The sequence below is a fragment of the Saimiri boliviensis genome, chromosome 11 (genome assembly GCF_048565385.1).
Source record: "Saimiri boliviensis isolate mSaiBol1 chromosome 11, mSaiBol1.pri, whole genome shotgun sequence".
Taxonomy (NCBI): Eukaryota; Metazoa; Chordata; class Mammalia; order Primates; family Cebidae; genus Saimiri; species Saimiri boliviensis.
Window position 1 is genome coordinate 36,304,770 of NC_133459.1, and position 24,686 is coordinate 36,329,455.

General features: G+C 43.4%; 1 protein-coding gene across 2 annotated transcripts in view; it reads right to left on the reverse strand.

Moving 5' to 3' along the window:
- GNL2 (G protein nucleolar 2) overlaps positions 1-22,574 on the reverse strand; it is a 25,714-nt gene extending 3,140 nt beyond the window's left edge. Inside the window, exons 1-12 of one of the 2 annotated variants that reach the window (XM_010347581.3) lie at positions 22,375-22,574; positions 20,746-20,830; positions 19,689-19,783; positions 17,622-17,761; positions 14,807-14,991; positions 12,529-12,595; positions 11,444-11,602; positions 10,319-10,432; positions 6,856-6,984; positions 6,012-6,116; positions 5,076-5,234; positions 4,748-4,867 (exon numbers count right to left, since the gene is read on the reverse strand). In XM_010347581.3, coding sequence (XP_010345883.1) covers positions 4,748-4,867; positions 5,076-5,234; positions 6,012-6,116; positions 6,856-6,984; positions 10,319-10,432; positions 11,444-11,602; positions 12,529-12,595; positions 14,807-14,991; positions 17,622-17,761; positions 19,689-19,783; positions 20,746-20,830; positions 22,375-22,438 — 1,422 coding nt within the window. In that variant the 5' untranslated portion in view covers positions 22,439-22,574. The remainder of the gene's footprint in view (positions 1-4,747; positions 4,868-5,075; positions 5,235-6,011; positions 6,117-6,855; positions 6,985-10,318; positions 10,433-11,443; positions 11,603-12,528; positions 12,596-14,806; positions 14,992-17,621; positions 17,762-19,688; positions 19,784-20,745; positions 20,831-22,374) is intronic. The other variant, XM_074380532.1, reaches the window with a different exon arrangement.
- Positions 22,575-24,686: the final 2,112 nt, after the last annotated feature.

A 24,686-nucleotide genomic window follows, 5' to 3' on the forward strand; every position in this document is an offset into this window, starting at 1 on the left:
ACACAACTATGTAAAAATGAAGGCCAGGGTAGATGTTAAGGATTAGAACAGTACTCAGAGAGGCATCTGAGGACGTCCTCTGATTTAAGTGTGTCCTCCAAAATTCCTATGTTGGAAATGGATATGGTTTGGCTGTGTCCCCACCCAAATCTCATCCTGAATTGTAGCTCCCACAATCCCCACGTGTTGTGGGTGGGACCCAGTGGGAGGTAACTGAATCATTACCTCCAGCGGCGGCGGGCGGGGGGGGGGGAGGTCTTTTCCCTCTTGCTCTCATTATGAGCCTCTTGCTCTCATGATGAGTAAGTCTCACGAGATATGATGGTTTTACGAAGGGCAGTTCCCTTGCACACACACTCTTGCCTGATGCCCAGTGTTAGACATGCCTTTGTTCCTCCTTCACCTTCCGCCATGATTGTGAAGACTCCCCAGCCACGTGGAACTGTGAGTCCATTAAACCTCTTTCTCTTTATAAACTACCCAGTTTCAGGTATTTCTTCATAGCAGTATGAAAATGGACCAATACAGACACTTAAACCCCAATGCAGCAACAGTGTTGGGAGGTGAGGCCTAGTAAGAGGTGATTAGATCAGGAGGGCTCTATCCCCAGGACTGGACTAATGTGATCTCAAGAGGGGCTTAGTTACTTTAAGAGTGAGTTTGTTATGAAGGCACGTTTGACCCTCTCTTGCTCGCTCTTGTCTTCCCACTTTGCACGATGGGATGACCCTTGTCAGATGCTGGTGCCCTGATACTGGACTTCTCAGCCTCTAGAACCGTATGTCAAAACAGTTTCTTTTCATTATAACTGCCCAGTCTGCAGTATTCTTAGAGCAGCACAAAACAGACTAAGATAGGAGGCGTCTTGAAGCAGGAGTATAAGGTAAGGAGGGGGCATTCTGTGAGTGATGAGAGTTCATAACGAGCACTAAGTCTGGGGACCCTGAAATGACTGGCCTGTTTTAGGTGACTGCAAAGATAAGTATGTGCCAAGCTTTCCACTGGTGTTTCACATGTATAATATTTTATCCTTGCAACAGGAACTCACAGAATTTAAAGTGATTTTCAAAGGCAAGAGTGGCCGGGAAAACCACTAAATAAATACGGACCTATAAAATCCAGGAAACCACATACAAAATTTGAACTTACATTTTTCTAGGAAGGGCAATTTTTGGCTTTCAGTTTCTGAAGGGGTTTCTCCCCTCAACAAAAAAGGAAAAACAGAATCACAGAGTAAGGCACACAGTAGTGAAAATGCCTCCACAGGACTGGCAAGGACTACCTGCTGAGTTCTGGACAGAATACAATTATAATGAAGCACTAATTAGGGGGCACTCTGGCCTATTTCCTTGTTGCTAAAAGTCCCGAACACTAGGTGCTGCCCATTTGCATCCCCACTGTCCCTACAGGCAGGATTTCTGACATTCAGGTCGTAAGACTGCGTAAGAATCGATGTGCACCCCCATTGTTCCTATAGACAAGGTATCTGACATTAGAACCATAAGGTTTTTGTTTAAAGATTGCTTAAAGTGTTTTTTCAGATCCCTAATTCTAGCAACCAGTTTGAAGATCCCCAGAGAAATGGGATCTGCATGAGAACACAACTTCCTCATCTCCCTGTCCCCGTGACTTCACCCTACACTCTTCATCCAGTCAACAATTCTCACTCCAGCCCACTCCAAAACCCTTTGAAAACCCTAACCCCCAACTCCTCATGGAGATGGACTTCATGATTCCTCCCATCTCCTCCTCTGGTGACCCTATGATTAAACCTCTTTCTCTGCTGCAACCTGGTGGTGTCTCAGCGTATTGACTTGCTGTGTGCATTGGGCAACCAATCTATCATGGTTACAATAGTTCTTAAGAATTGGCAGGGCGTGGTGGCTCACGCTTGTAATCCCAGCACTTTGGGAGGCCGAGGCGGGTGGCTCACCTGAGGTCAGGAGTTCGAGACCAGTCTGGCCAACGTAGCGAAACCCCATCTCTACTAAAAATACAAAAAATTAGCCGGGCATGGTGGCACGTGCCTGTAATCCCAGCTACTTGGGAGGCTAAGGCAGGAGGATTACTTGAACCTGGGAGGCGGAAGTTGCAGTGAGCCGAGATCATGCCACTGCACTCCGGCCAGGGCAAGAGAGCAAGACTCTGTCTAAAAAAAAAATAAAAAGGGGGTACCTGAACTACTTATCTATACTTAATGACTAGATATGGAGGAAGGGCTGAAGATAAACACTGGCTGAACATGCCAATGTTTCCACACAGGGTCCCCAGAGAACAGTGATACGGATATCCAGAATGATCCTAGAATCCAGCTGCTAACTCAAAACCCTCCAATGGCTTCCCACCATACCACCCTCCCCTGGCCCAAGCCACAGTGACCTTGCCTGGAACATTCTCCCTAGAAACTCGCATGGCTCCCGTCTCATGTTAAGGACTCTGCTAAGTGCCACTGCCTCAGAGGCCTTCCCTGTCCACCCCACACAAAGCACTCCTCGTCTCCCTCAAACCCCGTAGCCTGGGTTTTCCTCACAGCACACAAGACTTCCTGACATTATATATTCATCTGCTTACTGTCTCCCTATGATATAAATATCACAATTCCTGGCACAGAGCTCCCAAGGCCCTTGGAATTTCCTGAGCAATGGGTATCTTTTGTTACTGGTCACAAGCCCCTTTCCACCACACCTGAGTTTATGCTACTGTGGTGACTCATGGTGGAGCCCTAGATACCTTCAGGATGGAGACGTGCTGGTCACAGGAAGACCAAGCACTTGACCATGTGGTTGGTGCTTTCGGCCGCTCAGAGGAGAGATGGGAGACTGGAATTGAGCCTATCACCAACTGCCACAGATTTCATCAGTCATGTCTATGTAATGATGGGGTTGGGTAAGCTCTGGGTTGCTGAACACATCAATGTGCTGGGAGGGCATGGCAGCTCTGTGCCTCTTCCCTATGCCTTATCCTGGGCACCTCTTCCATTAGCTGTTACTGAGTTTCACCATCTATAATAAACCTGACATTGTACACACAGCACCTTCCTGAGTTCCGGGAGTCCTTCTGGCAAATTATCAAACTCCAGAACCCCTGAATTTGTCGTCAGCCGGGCATAAGTCTGGACAGCCTGCAGCTGGCATCTGAAGCAGGTGCAGTCTTATGGGACTGAGCCCTTAACCTGTGGGGTCTGTGCTAACTCTGGGAGTTAGTGTCAGAACTGAATTGAATTGTTGGGACACTCAGCTGGTATCAGAGAACTGCAGAACTGGGATAGAAAAACAGTATGTATTTGGTGTCAGAAGAAACCACACACTCCCCTGCTGGAATATATGTGCAGGAGAGCAGCAGCTTGTTAGCTTCTCACCACAGCACCTCCAGTACACAGAAGAGTCCCTGGCCCATAGGAGACGCTCAATGTGGGATTGCTGAGTGAATGTATCCATGAATGAATGAATGAGGCAATACACGTGAAGAGGGAGAGAAACTTTTGTTGGGTTGTTTGATGGTTTGGGCAGGGAGAAGGGAGAAAGTCAATTAACATCAGTTTTAGGCTAACTTTCAAATGCTGCAGAATACAGTCAACCGGGAATACCTCGCTGCAACTGCAACTTGGAAGGGAGTCAGCTAAGAGGAAACCAGAACTGTATGGACCCAATGACACTAGCATAGATGCCAAATTAGAAGCCACCACTTCAAGAGACTTGGCTGGGTTCAGAAAAGGGCCCTAGAACTAGAAAGGCAAAAGATTAATGTTAAGTCTTGCGGTGGTCCACTGCCAGAGTGAGGGAAACGGGGACCGCAGGAACGCTGCTGGCTCCAGCCTTCAGACTTCCTTCTCCAACTATCAATAGTACCACTCTCCTTTTCCACTGGATCACAGGCTTTTTGAGGGTAATGGCTGTTTTTCGTTCCTATATTCCCTGTGCCTGGCCCATAGGCGATGCTAATAAACATTTGTTAAACAAATTAATCTTAGCAATGATTCTGTTTCTTAAGCAGAAGAAAAGGTACAGGTACCAGAAGATCACTTATATTTAATGGGCCCTCTTTTTCCAAGGCCCTAAAGACTAGTATCTAAGCTTGGTCTTCTCTTATACGTCTATTTATTGGTCTCCAAATGCACTCCCAACAAAGGCCATGGCACTAGCAGTCTAGAAGGAGAAGGGGTGGAGTGATCGCTGTGGGCCAGCAGTGCCTCACAACAGTGCTTCACCAAAATATACATATATGTGTGTGTGTGTGTGTGTGTGTGTGTGTGTGTGTGTGTGTATATATATATATATATATATATATATATATATATGTATTTTTTTTTTTTTAGACTGACTCTCCTCCCTCTGTTGTCCAGGCTAGAGTGCAAAATGGCATGATCTTGGCTCACTGCAACCTCTATTTCCTGGATTCAAGCGATTCTTCTGCCTCAGCCTCCCGAGTAGCTGGGACTACAGGCATGTGTCACCATGCCCAGTTAATTTTTGTATTTTTAGTAGAGACAAGAGTTCACCATATTGACCAGGCTGGTCTTGAACTCCTGACCTTGTGATCCACCCACCTCAGCCTCCCAAAGTGCTGCGATTATAGGTGCAAGCCACCGTGCCAAGCCCCAAAAATATTTTTATATGTTAAAATAAATAAATAAAATGAGAGACTGCAGCTGAATGAAAACGTGCTCTATGAAGAGAGGCAATCAAAAGCTATACCAAGTCGAAGTCAGGACCCATGCTCCCCAGAGGTGGGCCCACCCTGCTCTTACCTGTACCTGGGGGGCCACAGGTGGCTCTGCATTGGGTGGCTTGACAAAGAAAGGAATCCGGCCCCTCTGCCAGTCATTGAGGACCATCTTACCCACAGTCTGCAAGTCGGGCTCTCCACCCTGAAAGGCCACACAAAGATTCCCAATTAAATTCAAAGGACCAAAACCACCTATCACTTTGGGGGTATTTCAGTTGTCCCAGGGGTTCATCATCACTTAGGTGACAAGTTTCACACTGCTCATATAGGCATACCAAAAAAGGGCCCGTATCATACACATACATGCCTGCAATAAGTATTAGTCTAAATTCTCACAAACTCTGGCTCACCTTTAGTAACTTCCCAGTCCGGAAAGCGAGCTTCTCAAGAAAGTCCTCAGCATTCTCCCAAGAATCAATCTTGTATGTTTTGCTGATATATTCTGGCTTTGCGCGTTCAAGTACAGCACCAATGTGGTCTTCAGGAGTCTTAATTTTTTCCACTTGAACCTAAATGTTAACAGGAAATCTCCCTATTACAAACTTTGTTGTGGAAGCAGTGAAGTTCCCAGTGTTCTTTGCAGCACTATTTGAAATTAGATTTCAACACCACAAAGCTAGTGGAGCCTGGCAGGAGCCTGTCTCTAAGGTGGCTAGACATGGTCGGCTGCAAGGAGCACCACTGTAAGCTGACCACAGCCATGGAGCCCAGAACTCAGCTTTAATCCCCACTCACCACAAACTAACTGCTTGTGGCTGCCACAAGCAGTTTAAACTTGGAATGCTTCCTGTTACTCACTTGCAGAAACGGTTAAAAGTCTGCCAATCCCAGGACACAAAAAGAATGGAACAGTTTAAGAAAGGAAGGTAAGGATGTGCGCAGGATGTGTATAGCCAGAAACATGGTCAAGGTTAAGTGGAACCATTTACAGTTTTTGGTCGTATTCAGAAACAAGTGAGGAAATGACTGGGTTCCAAAATGACTCAACCCATAAACCCACGAAGATGAATTATCACTAAGCATAAACAGGCTCTGCTTCCCTTTGGATCCTGTGTGTAAACTACAAACTCTTTTGTGGGATGATATTGACCAGATATGCCCATGGTTCCACTAACTCCTCAAACAGCTTATGCTGAGAGGCTGCCCTGTTCAGCATCATGTTCCCAAAGTTTGGTCAGATGGGCTGAACCTGAACTGCCTTCTTGAGTAAAAACGAAAAGTATCCAGGGTTCCCTATAGAATACTCCCCCGCAGACACAAACAGCCTATCAGGGCCAAATACTCACAACTCCTTTTAGCACAATGTCTGTCTCGGAGTCCTCAGAGGGGTAAACCACACCTGGACAGTCAATCAAGAATATCCGACGCATCAAAGTAATATACTGCCAGACCTGAAGTCAGAAAAAAGTCAGAGATGTCCTGCATCAAATACTTAAAAGAGTCTAATTTCACAAACCCCTGACACTAATGTATGAAGCTGGAAAGGAGGAAGGGGTGAGTCAAAGGAAAGCAACCTGCTGAGTAATTAAGCTACTAACTCTGTCCTCTGTGCCATGCACAAGATACTTCTACTAAGTGTAAACTATAGCTTCCATCAGCTAAGAGTCTAAAAATAAAGCAGAGACAGGATTTCCATCCTGTATTGTGCAATTATACCCAGTGAACATTTCTCTGAGTTTCAAAAATACTCTTGAGAGCTTAGTACTGCTTGGCCTCATTGCCTATAAGCAAAACCATGCTGTTCCCCAAACACTCTGTGTTCTAGGATACGACTCCCAACTCTCAGAACCTACCTGAAGGTTGAAGCTTCTTAACCCATGCATCAAATATTCTTGGGTTAGTTTTGTTTATCAGAGTAAAAGGCTAGAGTGACAATTTAAAACAGACCTAAGTATGAATTGCATTAACCAACTCATGCCAAAGCCGCACGGTAGCATACAAAGTACTCTTAGTCTAATAATCAAAGAGGGCAGAAACAATTCTGATACGTTCTAAACTATTACACGGGGAGCTGAACTCCTAATGGTGGTCTGCATTCAAGAGAAGCAGAGAGATATCAACAAGTCTTAAATGATCACCCTCTATGAAAATAAAATATGCAGAGGTAAGATCACCTTGCACCAAGCGTACCTTTGTTTCGCCTGCAATGGGAGCCACGTTGCAAACTTTCTTAGAACGCAATGTGTTTATCACAGAGCTCTTGCCAACATTTGGATAGCCAATGAACCCAACACTGATCTGTTTCTTGTCAGTGTGCAACTGTTCAAAGAGAGAATACACAGCACATACATGCAGTCACATATATATCCCTTTGGACAAGCAGTTTGTATTACTTTGTTGATAGGAAGAATACAGTGCAACACTGTTGATACAACTCGATTTGAAGCCTACACACACACCACCTACATAATCCGTGTGAGCTGTATACATACGCTTATTAATAAATCAGAGGTGAGTCATTTCCTCAGTCTGCATGTGAAATTATCCTTGTATTTGTTAAGGTTAAACGTATGTAGGTCAAAAAACAAAAGAAGGTCAGGCACAGTGGCCCTTTTTTTTTTTTTTAAGACGAGTCTTGTTGTGTCACCCAGGCTGGAGTGCAATGGTGCCATCTTGGCTCACAGCAACCTCCAACTCTCAGGTTCAAGCGATTCTCCTGCCTCAGCCTCCAGAGTAGCTGGGATTACAGGCACCTGCCTGAGCAACAGAGTGAGACTCTGTCTCAAAAAAAAAAAAAAAAAAAAAAAAATTAAATTAAATTTGGGTCCCTATCCAATTATCCTACAATGAAGTCTATCAGTCAAGAAGGCCATTCCATGAAGAAGAAGAAAAAAAATAACCTATCAGCTTTTTAATGCCTTACTTTTTTTTTTTTTTTTTGAAACAGCGTTTTCAGAAAAGCTCTCTGCCACCTCTGCCTCCTGGGCTCAAGCAATCCTCCTGCATCAGCCTCCTGGGTAGCTGGAACCACAGTTGTGCACCACCATGCCTTGCTAATTTTTTTCTATTTTTTGTACAGATGGAGTTTTGCCACATTGCCCAGGCTAGTCTAGAAGTCCTGAGCTCAAGCGATCTGCCTACCTCGTCCTCCCAAAGCGCTGGGATTACAGGCATAAGCCACTGTACTTGCCCTAATGCCTTACTCTTAAACATAAATAGAGAACCAAGAATAACCAAACATTTAAACGTGACTCTACTTGGGGGTTGAGGCTGCAGTGAGCTATGATTGCACCACTGCACTTCAGCCTGGGTTAAGATAGAACAAGACCCTGTCTCAAAATTTTTTTTCAAGTAAAAGAAAAAATTTTTAAGTGTGATTCTAGCAGAAAAGACAGAAAAAGAAAAATTTGAAGGTAACAGAATCAATGTAGACAGGAAAAATTTCAAAACATCATTTATGTTCTCAGAGACAGAGAAGACACTGTGACTGTGAAATGAGACGTAAAAGGAAGCAGAGCAAATCAGAATTCAACAAGAGCTCTCAGAAATTAAATATTAAAAGTGACTGGCAAAATAAATTTTGTGAAAGGGCAGCTGGATGATCAAAACAAGGAAAAGTGCCCAGAAAATAGACGAAAATGTCATATATGTACCAAAAGAAAGAAAATTCAAGAATTAAACCAGGAGGTAAAATTAAATTTCTGAACAAGAATACAGACAACTGAGGGAGGAAAGAAAATTTCAAAGAAATAATGTAAGACAATATCAGACTAAAGTCTCATCAAAAGGCGAGCTCACTGAGCAATAAAAGGCCCACTTCAAGACACATCACTGTGAAATTTTAGAACAAGAGAAATTTTAAATGTTAGAATGGGAAACGATTGGCCGGGCGTGGTGGCACACACCTATGAACCTAGCACTTCAGGAGGCCAAAATGAGGCAGGAGGATCGCCTGGGCCTAGGAGTTTGAGGTTACAGTGAGCTATGGTTGTACCACTGCACTCCAGCCTGGGTGACAGAGCAAGACCCTGTCTCAAAAAAAGAAATCACAGCCACACAAAGTATGAGGGGTCAGAATGGTCTCAGATTCCTCAGAAGTCAGAAAACAGCACAGTGGTGTCTTCAAGTTTCTTGGGAAAAACAGCATGAGGGTAAAATAAAGATATTTTCAGGACGCAAGGCATGTCTCGAAAATGTTCTCTTCATGTATTCCTTCGCAGGGAACTTTCAGAAAATATGTCCCATCAAAAGGAAGGAGTAAACCAGGAAAGAAAAAGGTCCTATAAACAAGAGGTCCCATACAGGAAAACAGCCAGGGAAACTCTCAGGATGACAGTGAAAGGAAGTCTCAGAAAGACGCTGCTGCAGCAGAGTGGCCAGTCCTGAGGACGGAGTGCTGGCCACTCAAGGGAACTATCGGCGGTGCCTGGAAGGGCTGCAAGTGCCCATGTAGCAGAGAAGTCGGTAGAATGACAGTGATAGATACAAATACAACAGAGCAAAGTAACGCCAGCGAAAAGAAAAGCTCTGATCAGAAAGGAATTATACTCACAGCACACTATGTGGGTCAGCTGTGACTAATATGTTACAGTCAAGACAATGTATACACTGAATGGCCGAGGTTACTCTTCCCAGCCTGTTAGAGTAGCCACCCTGCAGGCTGCAACCCTGTATGAGAAATAGAGCTCTTCCCATATTAAAACCACCACCACCAACTAACACTGAATGTATAATACTATAACCCAACACTGCCGTCTAACAATACAGGGAAAGTAAAGGGGGAAGTACATGTGGAGGAAGGATGGCTATAAGGAAGCACATCCTCATTTTCCATAGTTGGAAATTAATAAGCATCTCAAACTGGGGGTAGGGGTTGGGACAGATCAAGAAAATAAAATCATAAGCATGTACTAAAAATCTGGAGGAAAATAACAGAACTAATGGCTAATGATCGCAAGCACTTGCTTCTGTAAAGTGGGGAAGGGTGGGACAGCAGACATGTCTTTTGTTAGAAGCCAGGTAGAATGAACTAAATATACAAATTCAAAATGACGGGTACAGAGCATGAAGCTTTGAGAATATTTGATAGGGGAGTCTGGTCCCAGGGTTTCCCTCAGGAGCTAACATCTGACCAGGGACCTGAAGCTTGAATTTTGGCAGGGCCCTCTCCAACCAGCAGAGCCAGAAGCTGCATGGGCCCCATGGGCAAGAGAAGCACTGCAGGCCTGGAAAGCCCAGCAGAGGGTGGAACGTCAGGTGCCAGGGCTGTGGCAGAAAGGGAAGCAACAATGGTCAGGGACACGGTGCAAAGACTGACCAAAGATAACACTTCAGAATCCCTTCTGAGTCTCTCTGAGTTTTTACGTCTCTGCAAGTTTTTACACCTTTTTTTTTAGAAACACGGTTTTGCTCCGTCACCCAGGCTGACGTGCAGTGATCCATCATAGCTCACTGTAGCCTTGATCTCCTGGGCTCAAGCAATCCTCCTTCCTCATCGTCCTGAGTATCTAGGACTACAGACCTGCATAACCACGTCCGGCTAAGAATTTGGTAACTGTCTGCTATGTCACGGCAGATTCTTAGACCAGAAGACAGGTTCTTACACCAACTCACAGCTACGCAACTCCAGGAGGAACAGATCAGGGCTCGATACCTTTCCAAACTGCCGCAGAAGCTGAATGAAGGCTCCCTTGCCAAACGGGTTAGTAAGGCTTGCATGGAAAGCAAGTGTTGGATAATCCTGGGAGAGGACGGCAACCCACCGTTTCTAAAGGGAGAGATGAAAACATGCTGGTAGACTGCACTTCATTTATTTACGTTACGGGGAAGAATCAGAGCTCGAATTACAGAACTGTTTCAAATATACTCTTTTCTAAGGAAAATGTTAGCTATAATTCTTTGAAATGTTTTTTTCCAAGTATGATAGCGAATGCTTTGTCTTCTGTCTTCTTTTTTTTTAGATGGGGTTTCACCGTATTGGTCAGGTTGGTGCTTTGTCTTCTGTCTTCTTTTTTTTTAGATGGGGTTTCACCATATTGGTCAGGTTGGTCTCGAACTCCCAACCTCAGGTGATCCACCCGCCTCGGCCTCCCAGTGCTGGGATTACAGGTGTGAGCCACCGCACCCGGCCCCATTTCCTTTTTTTTTTTGAGACGGAGTTTCACTCTTGTTACCCAGGCTGGAGTGTAATGGCACAATCTCGGCTCACTGCAACCTCCGCCTCCTGGGTTCAGGCAATTCTCCTGCCTCAGCCTCCTGAGTAGCTGGGATTACAGGCACGTGCCACCATGCCCAGCTAATTTTTTTTGTATTTTTAGTAGAGATGGGGTTTCACCATGTTGACCAGGATGATCTCGATCTCTTGACCTCGTGATCCACCTGCCTTGGCTTCCCAAAGTGCTGGGATTACAGGCTTGAGCCACCGCGCCCAATCTCCCATCTTCTGTCTTACAAATAGAAAACAATATTCCAAAAAATGTCTTCATTGTTACTAAATGCAATTAAAGGAGCATAATGTGAAGCAGGCAGTCCTGCAGCTGCAGCTCTCTCCTCACGATGGCACACAGTCGCTCATCCAGTCAGTAAGGGTGCTGCGCTGTCCTACAGAGGACAGATGGTGCCTCTGCCCACCATCAATGAGCACACTATTGTGTTGTTTCCACCAAGGGCACTCCCATTACTACATTCTCAGCAGTGCAACAGTTTATCCTAAAAACCCTAAAATGGACTCATTAACAGGTATCTTAATAGTCTGTTCTGGTTTGGTAGCTGTACTTACTGTTGCCCAGGTTGGAACAAGGTCACATTTGTTAAGCACAAAAATGAGGTGTTTCCAAGGTTTTTCCTTCCTCAGGTAAGTTTCAATGTGAGGGGAACGAGTACCCATTGGATCTCTCGCATCAAGAACTTGAACTACAACATCTGATGAATCTATCACCTGAAAATTCAGAGAGGCAAAAATGGTTTGGCACGGTACAAATATAAGAGGGATGACATTTAAAGGAGTCTGGGGAAAATAAAACAATCATATTTAGAGACAACTTCAAAACAATCTCTGGGTAGAGTTGGTTGTAGGTAATCTCAATACCCAGTGATCAGAACTCAAAAGGTCTTCCATCCTGTAGTTTTTGAAACCTGTTGAATTTCAAACACGAAAACTGGCTTAGATGAGACTCAACATTTCCTAACTACTATAGATTATTGAACTAAATCATTTACTTCTTAGGACTTCTTTAAGTTTGTAATATTATAGGTTTTGTGTATTTCACAAAAAAACTAAAAAGTTTGGTTTGCCTTCATGGTACTAGTTTCCTATTATGTTATTATTTAATTACATGATTATGCTTGAAAACCTTTCCTCTGAAGATGATTATTAGTGCATGGACATAAACCCCTGCCAGCTAAAGGGCACTGGATCAGAAATCAAGATACATAAAGCCTCCTTCACTAACAAGCTAACTTAGCTAGGTACCGCATCAAACCTTTCTAGACAGGAGTCCTCATCTATAAAAGGAGACGGGTGGACTAAATAACTTAAAACGTTGCGTATGACTCTAACTGGGCATGATAAATCTAAACAGGACTTTAGATTTGGCAGGAAATCTAAAAAAATAGACAGGTAATAAATATATGAGTGTATAAAAGATAGCTGTTACTCTCATACAAGTACCTTTAAAGATGCAGTTACCTAGCACAATGGTAGTACGTCTTCCTAGTTTCTTTGCACGAGGAAGAGGATGGAACAGGCAGTGGTGCCTGTACTCTGGGCAGCAGAGCTTCAATATATGAAAGTCAGTTTCCTTCTACAAAATTATGAAAGCCAAAGGAACCACTCCATGGGAGAGAATTTAGGAGTCTTCTTACCTTGTAGAGTTCACCCCATATTCTCTTGGACTGTCCCTTTTTATAGATCTCTTCTTGAGCTTCATTTCTAAGTAAGAAAGCACCCCAAATGAGCAACTGAAGCACCATCAAGACTAAAAGGACTCTTTAGGACAAAGTCAATGTACCAAAAGAAAGAGTATCAAACCCGGCTGGAGATGAACAGGAAACAAATCGAATTTTAAAAGTGACTGTATCCAAATGTCCATCAAAAATGGTTTCATTTTTACTGCATTACCTACTATACCTTTTGGGGGAGGAAAAATTCAAATCAGCAGAATACAAAGCCAATGAAAGTTCAAATAATTCTAAGAATAAATAAATGCACTCACTGCCTCTTTTTGCTTGGCCTTAAATGGCCTGACATTATCTCTAGACGGCCCAAGGCTTGAGGATGGGCTGACAACAGCAATGGATAGTAACACTGATGCAGTCAGAGGACAATGCCTCTTCACTAAGACAGCAAAACCGCCACTTCATTTAAAAGACACGAGGCGGACAGAGAATGGGAGCTCTCTGGCCCTGCCCAAGAGAAACAAAATTCAACCCTTTCTCAAGAGCAACGCGGCAGCCGCCTATCAAAAAGCATGCATACCTTTTGACATCACGATTTGCTCCGTAAGAATATATCTTTGGGGAACAATTAAGGATGAAAAAGATTTGGTCACATTGATGTTTCATCCTTGTGTTGCTCACCATAAGGAAAAACTAAACACAGCATAGATGTCCAACAATGAGACTGGCCATAACAAACCTAATATTATTCTGAAATAAATATTATATGGTTGTCGATTATGTACCGACATAGGAATATATTCCTAATAATCACAGCTCACTGCAGCCTCAAATTCCTGGGCTCCAATGATCTTCCCACCTCAGCCTGCTGAGTAGCTGGGACTACAGGTACACATCACTACGCCTAGCCAATTTATTTATTTTTTTATAGAGACAAGGTCTCGCTATGTTGCCCAGGCTAGTCTCAAACTCCTGTGCTCAAGTGATCCTCATGCCTCGGCCTCCCAAAACACTAGTATTACAGGTGAGCCACTGCACCCAGCTAGTGCCTGATTCTTTTGAGTATGGATCCCTATGAGAATATGATGGAAGTTATAGATTCTTCCTCTCTTCCTCCTCCCTCCGCCAAAAAAAAAAAAACCCAAAAAAGACAAAACTGGCCAGGCTCGGTGGCTCATGCCTGTAGTCCCAGCACTTTGGGAGGCCAAGGCGGGCGGATCACGAGGTCAGGAGTTTGAGGCCAGCTTGGCCAACATGGTGAAACCCCATCTCCACTAAAAATACAAATACTAGCCGGGCATCATGGTGTGTGCCTGTAATCCTAGCTACTCAGGAGGCTGAGGCAGGAGAATTGCTTGAAGCCAGGAGGTGGAGGTTGCAGTGAGCCAAGATCATGCCACTGCATTCCAGCCTGGGTAACAGAGCAAGACTCCGCCTCAAAAAAAAAAAAAAAAAAAAAAGACAAAACCCTATGGCCTTTATTTATGCTCATACATTTTCCATGTTTTCTTCAGAAGAGTCAGAGAAACCTCAAAGGCCATCCATGAACTCAGAGACCTCCAGTTAAGGAAGCCCCGATACTCATTGAGGCATTAATAATGCTTGATATCTGCAATGGGATTATGAGTTATGTTCTTTTTGTTGCATTTTCCGACTTAACTATATTTCCTAATTTGTCTACAACATGTGTATTACTATTATAAATGACGAAAACGTTATTTGGGGGATGAAGAAAGACCTTTCTCAATCAAGCCACCTTAAACATTTTCAGTCTAGCCCCAATTTCACCAACGTCTCCAGTCTGCGGGAAGAGGATAACTCCGTATGAGTTAAAGCACCGAGCTCTGCACAGGTAGAGTAAGTTTAAAGAAAAATTTTGTTGCAGAAGAGCAAATGATGAGACTTGCAGGAATTCCAAAACCGTACCTCGGCCGGGTGCAGTGGCTCACACCTGTAATCCGAGCACTTTGAGGCTGAGGGAGGTGGACTGCCTGGGCTGAGGAGTTGGAGACCAGCCTGGCAAAATGGTGAAACCCTGTCTCTACTAAAATACAAAAAATTAGCCGAGCGTGGCAGCATGCACCTGTAGCCCCAGCTATTCGGGAGGCTGAGGCAGGAGAACTGCTTGTACCTGGGAGGCAGAGGTTGCAGTGAGCTGAGATCGTGCCACTGCATTTTAGCCTGGATGACAAAGCGAGACTCCATCTCCAAAACAAACAAACAAAAGACAAAAAAAACCCTGTACCTTACACCAGTATCTTCAGTTACCAAATCACGATCCTTGCCCTGGTCATAGCTCTCAGTGGACATCTCAGCATTTTCTATAAGAGACTGCATATCACTTGTAAATAAGTTTGGTCGCTTCCTCTGTGACTTAGGGCCAAATGTACTCTCAAAACTTTCAGTATCAAGAATGTGCACCTTCAAGTTCTGAAGAGAAAGGAGAATTACAGGTAAAACTAAGGAAAGCACTGAGGAAAAGCAAAAAGAAAAACACCCATCTACGAGAGACTTTCTGATTTTATTTTTCCAAAGTTCAACCCATACCAAAACCTACAAGAACATGGATTCATTCTGGTTTCAAATCAGAAATACTTGTTGAAATGGCACAAACACTGGTTCCCTTATTTTAAAGTTCTGTAAGCTTCCTTGGAGAAATACAAAAGTAATACAAATAATCAAAGTAAATATGAATAATTGTGCAAAACCCTGCCGAACAATCTGCTTTACTTCATTTATCATAAACTTTAGTCAAATGTAATTAGGGCTACAGTGATGAAAATTAACTTATCTTCTCTGCCATTTTTTTTGAGCTTTAAACAAGTGCATAAAATTTGCCAAATTCATAGATTTTGTCAAGGACAATCATACTCAAATTTACGTGTGTGTGTGTGTGTTTTTTTTTAAACCAACTGCAAACGCCAACTTTTTCTTGGAAGTTAATTTCTTTCATGGCTAAAAGGAATTGCTTGTTTTGTAAGATGCATTTTAGTTTCAGATAACATTCTCCCTAATTTAGGTAACGTTTTTATTAAATGCACATGGCAAGTCTTCAGATGAAAAACATCTAGCGAAAGTCCAAAATAATAGTTTAGATGTGATAAAAGGAACCTGATACTAACTAGAACTTGATGTGCCAGTAAAGGAGTTACAGGCATAGGAATTTTTGAAGCAAGATAAAAGTGAAAGTTTGACTTAGGATCTATCACATAACAGAATGTTAACAGCTGGCAGAGAATATTCTAAAAAAAAAAAAAAAAAAAAAAAAAAAAATCACCCTTTTCCCTCTAGTACAGGCTCCTCCATAACTACCACTATCAAAAGCTGTGAGGATGATGGAGCAACCCCCACCGTTTCTGAACTTTAACAGATCTCCTCTTCCAACTTCTAAAGATCCTTAAACTATTATCATTTTCTCAGATGCTCTAACCCACAACTCCGTTTATTTTTAGTCACTATCTTCTACCCAGGAGCATCCCCAAACAGAGGCAGCTCGTTTGACATGGGAATAGGTTCTAATGTCACTGGGTAAAATCAAGTGTGACCAAAATTATCCCTGAAAACCTCTTAACCTATCAAGTACCATATACAAGGCTTTATGTCTATAAACCTACACATTCATTAAGTATAACACAGCAATATCCAGCATATAATACAGTACACAGGCAAAGTTACAGTACTCTCACTGTACTGCTAGAGAAATACAGTAATGCTAAAACACATATAGATGAATATGCGTATCTGATCTGACTCACTGTGCAAAATAATCTCAGGTTTAGATTTTGTAAGTAGTAGATATCCCACTAAAATAAAATAGGTACGGTTTTTCAAGGCCAAAGCAGAAACCTCATCAATTACTCTGAGCAGCTTTTTGCATCAACAAAGAAGCTGACTGCTGCCACTGCAGACCCTTCATTCTACACACCAGCTATTTAAACACTGAGTTTTAGAAGCACTGACAGGAACAGGCAACAAAGCAATAAATCCATAATAGAACCTCTCTGTTCCTCTCATAAACACGATTCAATAGTTGCTTAAAAGATGGCTTTAGGGAGAATAGACAAAAGAGAACAAGGGAAATGAGCAACTTGTCTGTGGTTCATGAATTACACTCATGTGTTCTCCTGAAAGAAAACAGTCACTCCACTAATAGGTGCCATTCTTCTAGTCCATCATAAAACAAAACATCACTGACAAAACCTGAGGCAATAAACCAGGCCTTGGTTTTTATTTTGTTCTGCAAGTAAACACTTTTCTTTGAACTATTTAATCCATGTATGCATGTCAATGTTTTCCTCCCCTCCTGATACTGGAACTGAGGCTTAGGTACTGGCTACACTTCTGGGAATTATTATTCAATGCAAGTAAAAACGAGCAGGCAAACGTTAGGCTCTTTCTTTGTTCTGTGTGAAACTCCTTCCACTCAAGCCAGATTGAATCCTTACTGCACTTCAAACTTCAGCAACTGACAACCAATGTGACCAGCACCCCTTCCTTCAGCTGACGAGAAATCTCAAGGATCTCACAAAAGCTGAAAGTACGAAACACCAAAGTTCTACCAACTCAATCCTAATTCTATGCTGTCCCAAAGTTTGATGGAATTACCACTTAAAACAAGTCTGCCTACCAAAATAAACAGTAAATGATATCACTAAGAGCTGTTACTGATTTAGCTCTTATTAGGTGGTGTGTTATGGGCTCACTATGGACCAAGTGCTTTACAGATGTTTCATCTGTAGCCAATCACCCAAGGAGGTGGGTTATTTATGCTTTCAAGGCAAAGAAGTTAAAGTTCCTGCAGAAACCCAACTAAAGGCACAGGAAGGGGTAGAGCAAGGATTAAAATTCAGGTCTCAACTCCGAAACCTGCGCTTTGACCCACTACCCTACTGCATCTCATACTAGAGGAGAAAAGGTGAAAGGAGAAGTCTGAGAAAGGTTATCATGGCTACATTAAAGTCGTTGTTTTCTAAGGAAAAATACAAGACAAATATGTTAGAGAGAGATCTGCATGGAGTTTGCCCAGGAAATTCCATCACCAGGGATATCCTACATCTTACATGAGGCCGGATGCGATCATGGAGAAGAGACATTGGTAACTTGCTTTGCTTCATGACAACTTTGTATGGATCCTTCATAACTGTATCCATTTCCTCTTGAAATTTTTGTAATGATGACTGCTTAATCACACGTGTGTTTCCTGTTTTACAAATAAAGAATGTTTCCACTTAACAAATATTTGCACATCCATCTTCCACTGACATGGTAAAAGGCAAGATTTTAAATAACCCTCACTCACACAAGTACCTGATCCATCCATCCCTTAGAGCTGTTTTCAAACTTAAAAGAGGAAAAAACCAAAGAACTGCCTCTCCTGCACTTGCGCACCACGAACTAGTCCACCAACCCAGACACGCAAAGAGTTTCAATAGCTTTCCAAGACCAGTTTCCTGACTAAATGAAACCGAGAAATAGTGTGGAACGGAAACTGAGATCTGACAAATGTCCTACTTCCTGCTAGATCCAGCAGAGAAACTTGGAGCCAATCACTCCGAAACCTGTGCTTTGATCCACTACACTACCGTACCTCATACTAAAGGTGAAAAGGTAAAAAGAGAGGTCTTAGAAAGTTTTGGAGCTGATCACTCAGTACAGAGAATCTTGAAACACAAAAACCTGAGTCACAGTTACCACTTTTAGGGTTATGAAGATTCAAAGGGACTATTAACCAATGAATCCATGCAAGGGAACAAGACAGAGTCCTGCGATACCACCTGGAAAACAGCTTGCAAGTGAGAGATCCTGAAAAGCATTCAATTAGACAGCATGCTGCAGCATGAATGCAAAACAGCAAGCTGGTAATGACGGCAGCAAGAAATGCGTATACTATACCATTTGCTAGGCACAATTCTAAGCAGTTTATATGTATTTACTCTTGTTTTTTGAGACAGAGTCTCACTCTGTCACCCAGGCTGGAGTGCCAGTGGCACAATCTCAGCTCACTGTAACCTCTGCCTCCCGGGCTCAAGGGATTCTCCTGCCTCAGCCTCCCAAGTAGCTGGGATTACAGGTGCCCACCACAACGCCTGGCTAGTTTTTGTACATTTAGTAGAGATGGGGGTTTCACCGTGTTGACCAAGCTGGTCTCGAACTCCTGACCTCAAGTGATCTACCCGCCTCAGCCTCCTAAAGTGCTGGGATTACAGGTGTGAGCAACTGCACCTGGCCTGTATTTACTCACTGGATTACCACAACAGTCCTATGAGATAGGTTCCATCTTATTCTCATTTTAGAGATGAGAAATCTGATGAACAGCCAGACTTAATAACCTGCCCACTGGCACACAAATGACAGAACCAGGATTCAAACCCAGGCAGTCTAGATCTGGAGCCACAGTACCCGGCAGCTATGCTAAATGCTTCTCTGTAGAGTTTTTGTTGACACTTTTCTGTGCTGCAGTTCTTAGGAGGTATCCTATCAAAAGGTATGAGACTCAGAGGTAGCTGCTATCTGCCCCAAGCACAGAGTGACAGGCAAATACCGGAGTCTCATCATCTGAAGTGCCCATACATTTACCAGCGGCTAAGGGCAGAGTCAAAAGCCCAGACCGAAAGTGGAACAGGAAGTTTCCCAAGAAGCTGTGATCACCCTGAGACTGAAGATACTCTCTTCACTCTTGGAATGTTCAACAGTGAGACGCTTTCACTGTCACCCAAGTTCAAATAAAAACCTCACTAACAAGCGTTTCAGAGGAACTTCTCGCTAATGCACTTACCCTGTGGGCTAAATGCACAAACACACCTGCAAGGCCACCTCTCGAGCAGTATCTCTCCAGGCAAGCAGAAAAGATTAAGATGAGCATTCTACGATTTGTGAATGCTAGTCATTAAGGATGGCCTTATCTGCTTAAGAGGATTCAATTATAATCACTAATGTGAGTGCTCTTCAAAGAGAAGCTATTTATTAAATCTACCACCACTACTTTTCCCAGTACTTTTTCTTATCCTTTTCTCAGATAATCCTTGACAGTTCCACTCACCAAAAACTCCTACCGTTTAGACATTTAAATATCCCAGCCTTTTCCACTCAGCATACATTTTGTACAGGTAACAGGGGATAATACTCACCAAACCATTTAATGTTTGGCTCTACTCTTGCCACTGTGCCAGAAGCCACCGTTGATTGATACTGCAGGGGTTTAATGATTTTACCACGACTGTTCCTAAATTGAAGAAATAACAGATTTTGATTGACAACACAAGAAAGGCAACGACAACGTTTGATCCGCAGAATATACTTTCCAACAAAAGGACTTCTTACTTTGGTTTTAAATGATCATGAAATACAGATTCCAGTAAACACAAAGTACTTCTACATTTGAAACAGATTGCCCAAAAGCCATTTAACCTCTTGCAACAGAGCACATAATGATTTCTGCTAGATGAATAACAATAATGGTGACGTTTTAAAAAATCTGTTTACTGTTGGTTTACTTAAAAAAAAAAAAAAAAGGCCACAAACTTGAGTCTTTTGGGTATTTATCTGAAGGCTGGTTTAAATAAATTTTTTAAACGGAGGGTGATTTATGCTGGAATTCCAAATTCTAAAACAAACTGCAAAGGAGGTGACTAATGCATATTAAGTTCATTGACATTTGTATTTTAGTCCCGTCTTTTAGAACAGACAGAGACGGAGAATCTAATTACCAAACAAATTAAGACCAGCTAGCAGAATGCCACACTCAGCAAATCCCTGTGGTAGAGGCTACGTCAGCAGAACTCAGAGTTATGATGAGTGTTCAAGTGCCACAATGTTGTGATCTTCATTTTGGCATTAAAAAACAAGTTTTCTGGTGGCTTTCCTAACTATAGTCCTAGAGGCTTTATTGTATCTGGCCATGTTTAACTCTGAGATTCAACGCACCACTTGCAGAGGCCAGGGCTGTGAGAAACAAGACCTCTACTTTTGAGTATTGTGAAACAACTACTATTTCAACACCGGCTATCGCGCCCTTAAGCAAAAATTAACAATTTATCATAACAACATTCATATAAAATGACATTTCAAAATAGATAACTCCTACTTGGCGGAAGTGGGAGTAAGAACAGCTAAGGCTTAATCAGTCTCAGCTAGCGGTCAAGGGCATGAAAGAAAAGGGAAAGGATGATAGCACCCAATGCTCACCTGCGCTCCTTTTGCCTATACATATTCAGGCGCCGGATGGTGGCCCGGTCCCTCATGTTTTGGCCTCCTGCTCCCTGCACTCGATCTACAAAAGGCAGAAGTACACAGTGCACTATCTGATAACCGATCAGTATAACCAACAAGTCGTTGCTTAAAACGCAACAAGTAGTCCACTCAAAGCAGGTCAGCAGCCACCAACCACAAAAATCTCTATTTTCTCCATATGTTGTTCCAATAATTATAACTTGAAGCTACATGGTATGGCAAAGCTGAACCAATCTTTGATCTTCGATAGGACTGTACCTGAGAAGAATAAAAGCTACTATTTTTGAGCACTTATGATGACACTGTAAGATCCACATTATAGGCATCATCTCATTTAATTCATACAATAATCTCATAGAGATACATTATCCCCATGCTGAAGAGTGAGAGACTGAGTCACAGTGGTCAGACACCTTGCCCAAGGTCAAACAGTTACTAAATGGCAGAGCCAGAATTTGAACACGAGCATTTATGGTCTTAACCACGAAGACACCTACCTCTGTGTCTCAGTTTAACAAATATCGAGTGCCTGCTCCACGCAAGGCACCATGGAGCCTATGATTTTGATATGTATGTGTTCTTGGTCAGTTTCTTAATTTCCTAATGTTTGATTTTTGTTTCATCAACGTAGCAATTCTTGCCTCACATCTCAAAGAGAAAGAGAAGGACAAAAGAGCAGGGTAATACTAGCCTAGCTTCTCATTTTGGGAGCCCTTTAAATCACCTGCCTGGTCCTGAAGTGATGCAGACGGCAGGCTGACACCTGCTTTCTACAACACTTCAGGACCAGGCAGGTGATTTAACAGTAGAGACTGGTGGCTCTACCACTACTGTTGCAATTATGACAAGCCGCTTCCTGTAAAATCATGATCTCTAACATGATTCTTTTGGGTCTAACATCCTGACATTCCAGTTTGTGCAAAGTGAATAATTTATGATCAATCCAGGGAAAACATTCAACACGCATTAAAACTGTCAAAAATTCTAAACCATATTCTGAAAGAAAGTTTGATTAACTAAACCTGAATGGAAGGAACTCGCCCACAGGACATCTTGTTAATTCTACAGGTGGAACCTCGCCAAAACGTACACACATCTCCAAAACAGCCTTACTGTAATGATTATATTGATTTCTTTGTAGCGTTCTCTAAGAACTTTACCAGATAGAATGATTCCAAGGGCCAAAACTACAATCCTTTTCTCATTTTAAAGGTCAAAGCTAAGGTGGCAGGCAAGTATGATCACGTGTAAAAGGCCCGACAGGACAACCTACACCATTTTAAATCTGACTTTCTCTGCATCTCTGAACTGGAGAGGACCCAAGGCTGCCAAAGCCTGAGTGTTTACTTTCCTTGACTTCAGACCAGTTGACTACACTTTGGCTTGCCAGGCGCGCAATGTCAGCCCTCCTCAGTGGCCCCCGGGAAGAAACCACCACAAATAGTGCTTTCCTTGTCATCCCCAACAGCCACTCCGCTCGTGGTCATTTTAAGCAAGTGCCCCTCCCGCCCCTCCAGTCCTCCTCGGAGCCCTCCCCTACACTTCCCTCCAAGCTCCACCCTCGATCACCCCTGCCGCCTGTACCCGGGTTTGTGCTGGCCTTGGACGGGTTGATGGTACTCCGTCCTTTGTATTTGGGCTTCACCATCTTGGCGACGAGATCGGGACCCGAGAGCTAGGTCCGGCTTACGTCGGTCAAACGAACTTGGAACTTCCCAGGCCCGGCCGAAGTGACCCGCGTGAACCACGCCGGCCCACGCGTAAATGACCTCCGTCACTTCCGCTCGCGCCCCCCTCTGACTCTGCGCGACTTCCGGTGAACGCGCGGCGTGCGCCACCGTGTTCCCGGCTCCGCCCCCGCCCCGGCCCTCTAGGCGTCGCCCTGCGCAGAGGCCCAGCCCTTTCCAGCCCTAGCAACCGCCAAGCTGCCCCTCCATAGCAACCGCCTAGTTACCCTGGATGCGAGGCACAGAGCTCCCAGTTGGGTCCACCTCCAAATAAAGAAGACTCTTCCCAGGCCAATGGCACAAGCTTAAGCTGTCTTCTGAATTTGTCTTCTAAGTCCTTCCAAAAGTTGCCGACCGCTCAGCAGCCAAATACCCATTACAACATGTCATCCTCTTCCTTACAACTCCAGTGGCTTATCATGACTGTTAGAATGAGGGGTAGGGGAAGGGAGAAGGGAGAAACAGAGACAGAGATTGAGTCAAACGTTGCCATCTCTGCAGGATTCTGTGATCAAGCCCCTCGCCCCTGCCTATTTATCTGACTCGATGTGTACCTCCCTCCCTCTGGTTATTTTGACATTTGCACTGGATATTCTCTCGCTCGCTCGCTCTCTTTTTCTTTTTGTTTCTCTCTCTCTCTCTCTCTCTCTCTCTCTCTCTCTCTCTCTCTCTCTTTTTACGCGCAGTCTCACCCTGTTGTCCAGGCTGGATTGCAGTCGCATGATCTCGGCTCACTACAACCTCCACCTCTCGGTTTCAAGCCATTCTCATGCCCCAGCTTCCTGAGTAGCTGGGATTACAGGTGCCCACCACCACGCCTGGCTTATTTTTGTATTTTTAGTAGAGACAGGGTTTCACCATGTTGACCAGTCTGGTCTCAAACTCCTAACCTCAGGTGATCTTCCTGCCTCAGCCTCCCAGTGTGCTGGGATTACAGGCATGAGCCACCACACTGGCCTACACTGGATATACTCTCTGTCTGAATCACTCTTTCCCAGAATCTTTGTGTTACTGGTCATTCAATTCTCAGCTCAAATATTACCTATTAGTAGGCTTGCAAGAGTTAGCGAATAGAAATACAGGACACCAAATTAAATTTGAATTTCAGAGAAAAAAATGAATACTTTTTTTAAAGTATGTTTTCAACAGTGCCTGGAAAATACTTCTAGTAAAAAAGTATTCATCATTTGCCTGAAATTCAAATGTAACCGTATGTCCTGCATTTTATCTGGTGACTCTTAGTACTGGGAGAACTCTTCCCTGTCTAATTTGTCTAAATCAGCCACCTTTCACCCTTTCACAGTTATTCCTTTACAGTATTCTGTTTTATTTCATGGCATTTATCACTAGCTGATTTTTTTTTTTTTTTACAACTTTCTTGGCTGCTTCCCAAACTAGAATGTAAGCTTCTTGAGAGCAGGGACCTTGTAAATTTATTCATTACTGTGTCCTTAAGACTCGAACAGCACCCGAAACAAAGGACTAAAAAAAATTCATTAAATGAAAGAATAAGTAGATGGGGAATGTCTCTTGCCTTGAGGGTGAAGGAAGGCATTAGGACCCATCGATTTCTGTTTCTACTAGCCAAAATAAAGTCTCTAGATGCCAATGTTTCAACCAAGAAGCCCTCTCTCTTTCGTTTTTTTGTTTTTTGTTTTTGAAATGGAGTCACACTCTGCTGCCCAGGCTGGAGTGTAGTGGCATGATCTCAGCTCACTGCAACCTCCACCTCCCGGATTCAAGCAAGTCTCCTGCCTCAGCCTCACCAGTAGCTGGGATTACAGGCATGTGGCACCATGCCCAGCTAATTTTTGTATTTTTAGTAGAGACCGGGTTTTACCACATTGTCCAGGCTGGTTTCAAACTCCTGACCCCAAGCGATCCATCCACCTTGACCTCCCAAAGTGCTGGGATTACAAGCATGAGCCATTCTGCCTGACCCCTCTCTCTTTTTTGGTACCTCAAATTGTCAGGAAGTGGCTATCTTTGTACCCTCTGGATAGGCCAGAGAAGAGATGGTTAGGCAAGAGGAAGGGTGGATTCATGCAGTGTAGCTCATTTTGTAAAAACAAACAACTTGTTATAAAGTGAAGTATTCTAATTGAGCAGGGGATGATTGAACCTTTATTTCTCTGAGTTTGAAACAAACCCCAAAACATTCTTTTTAGA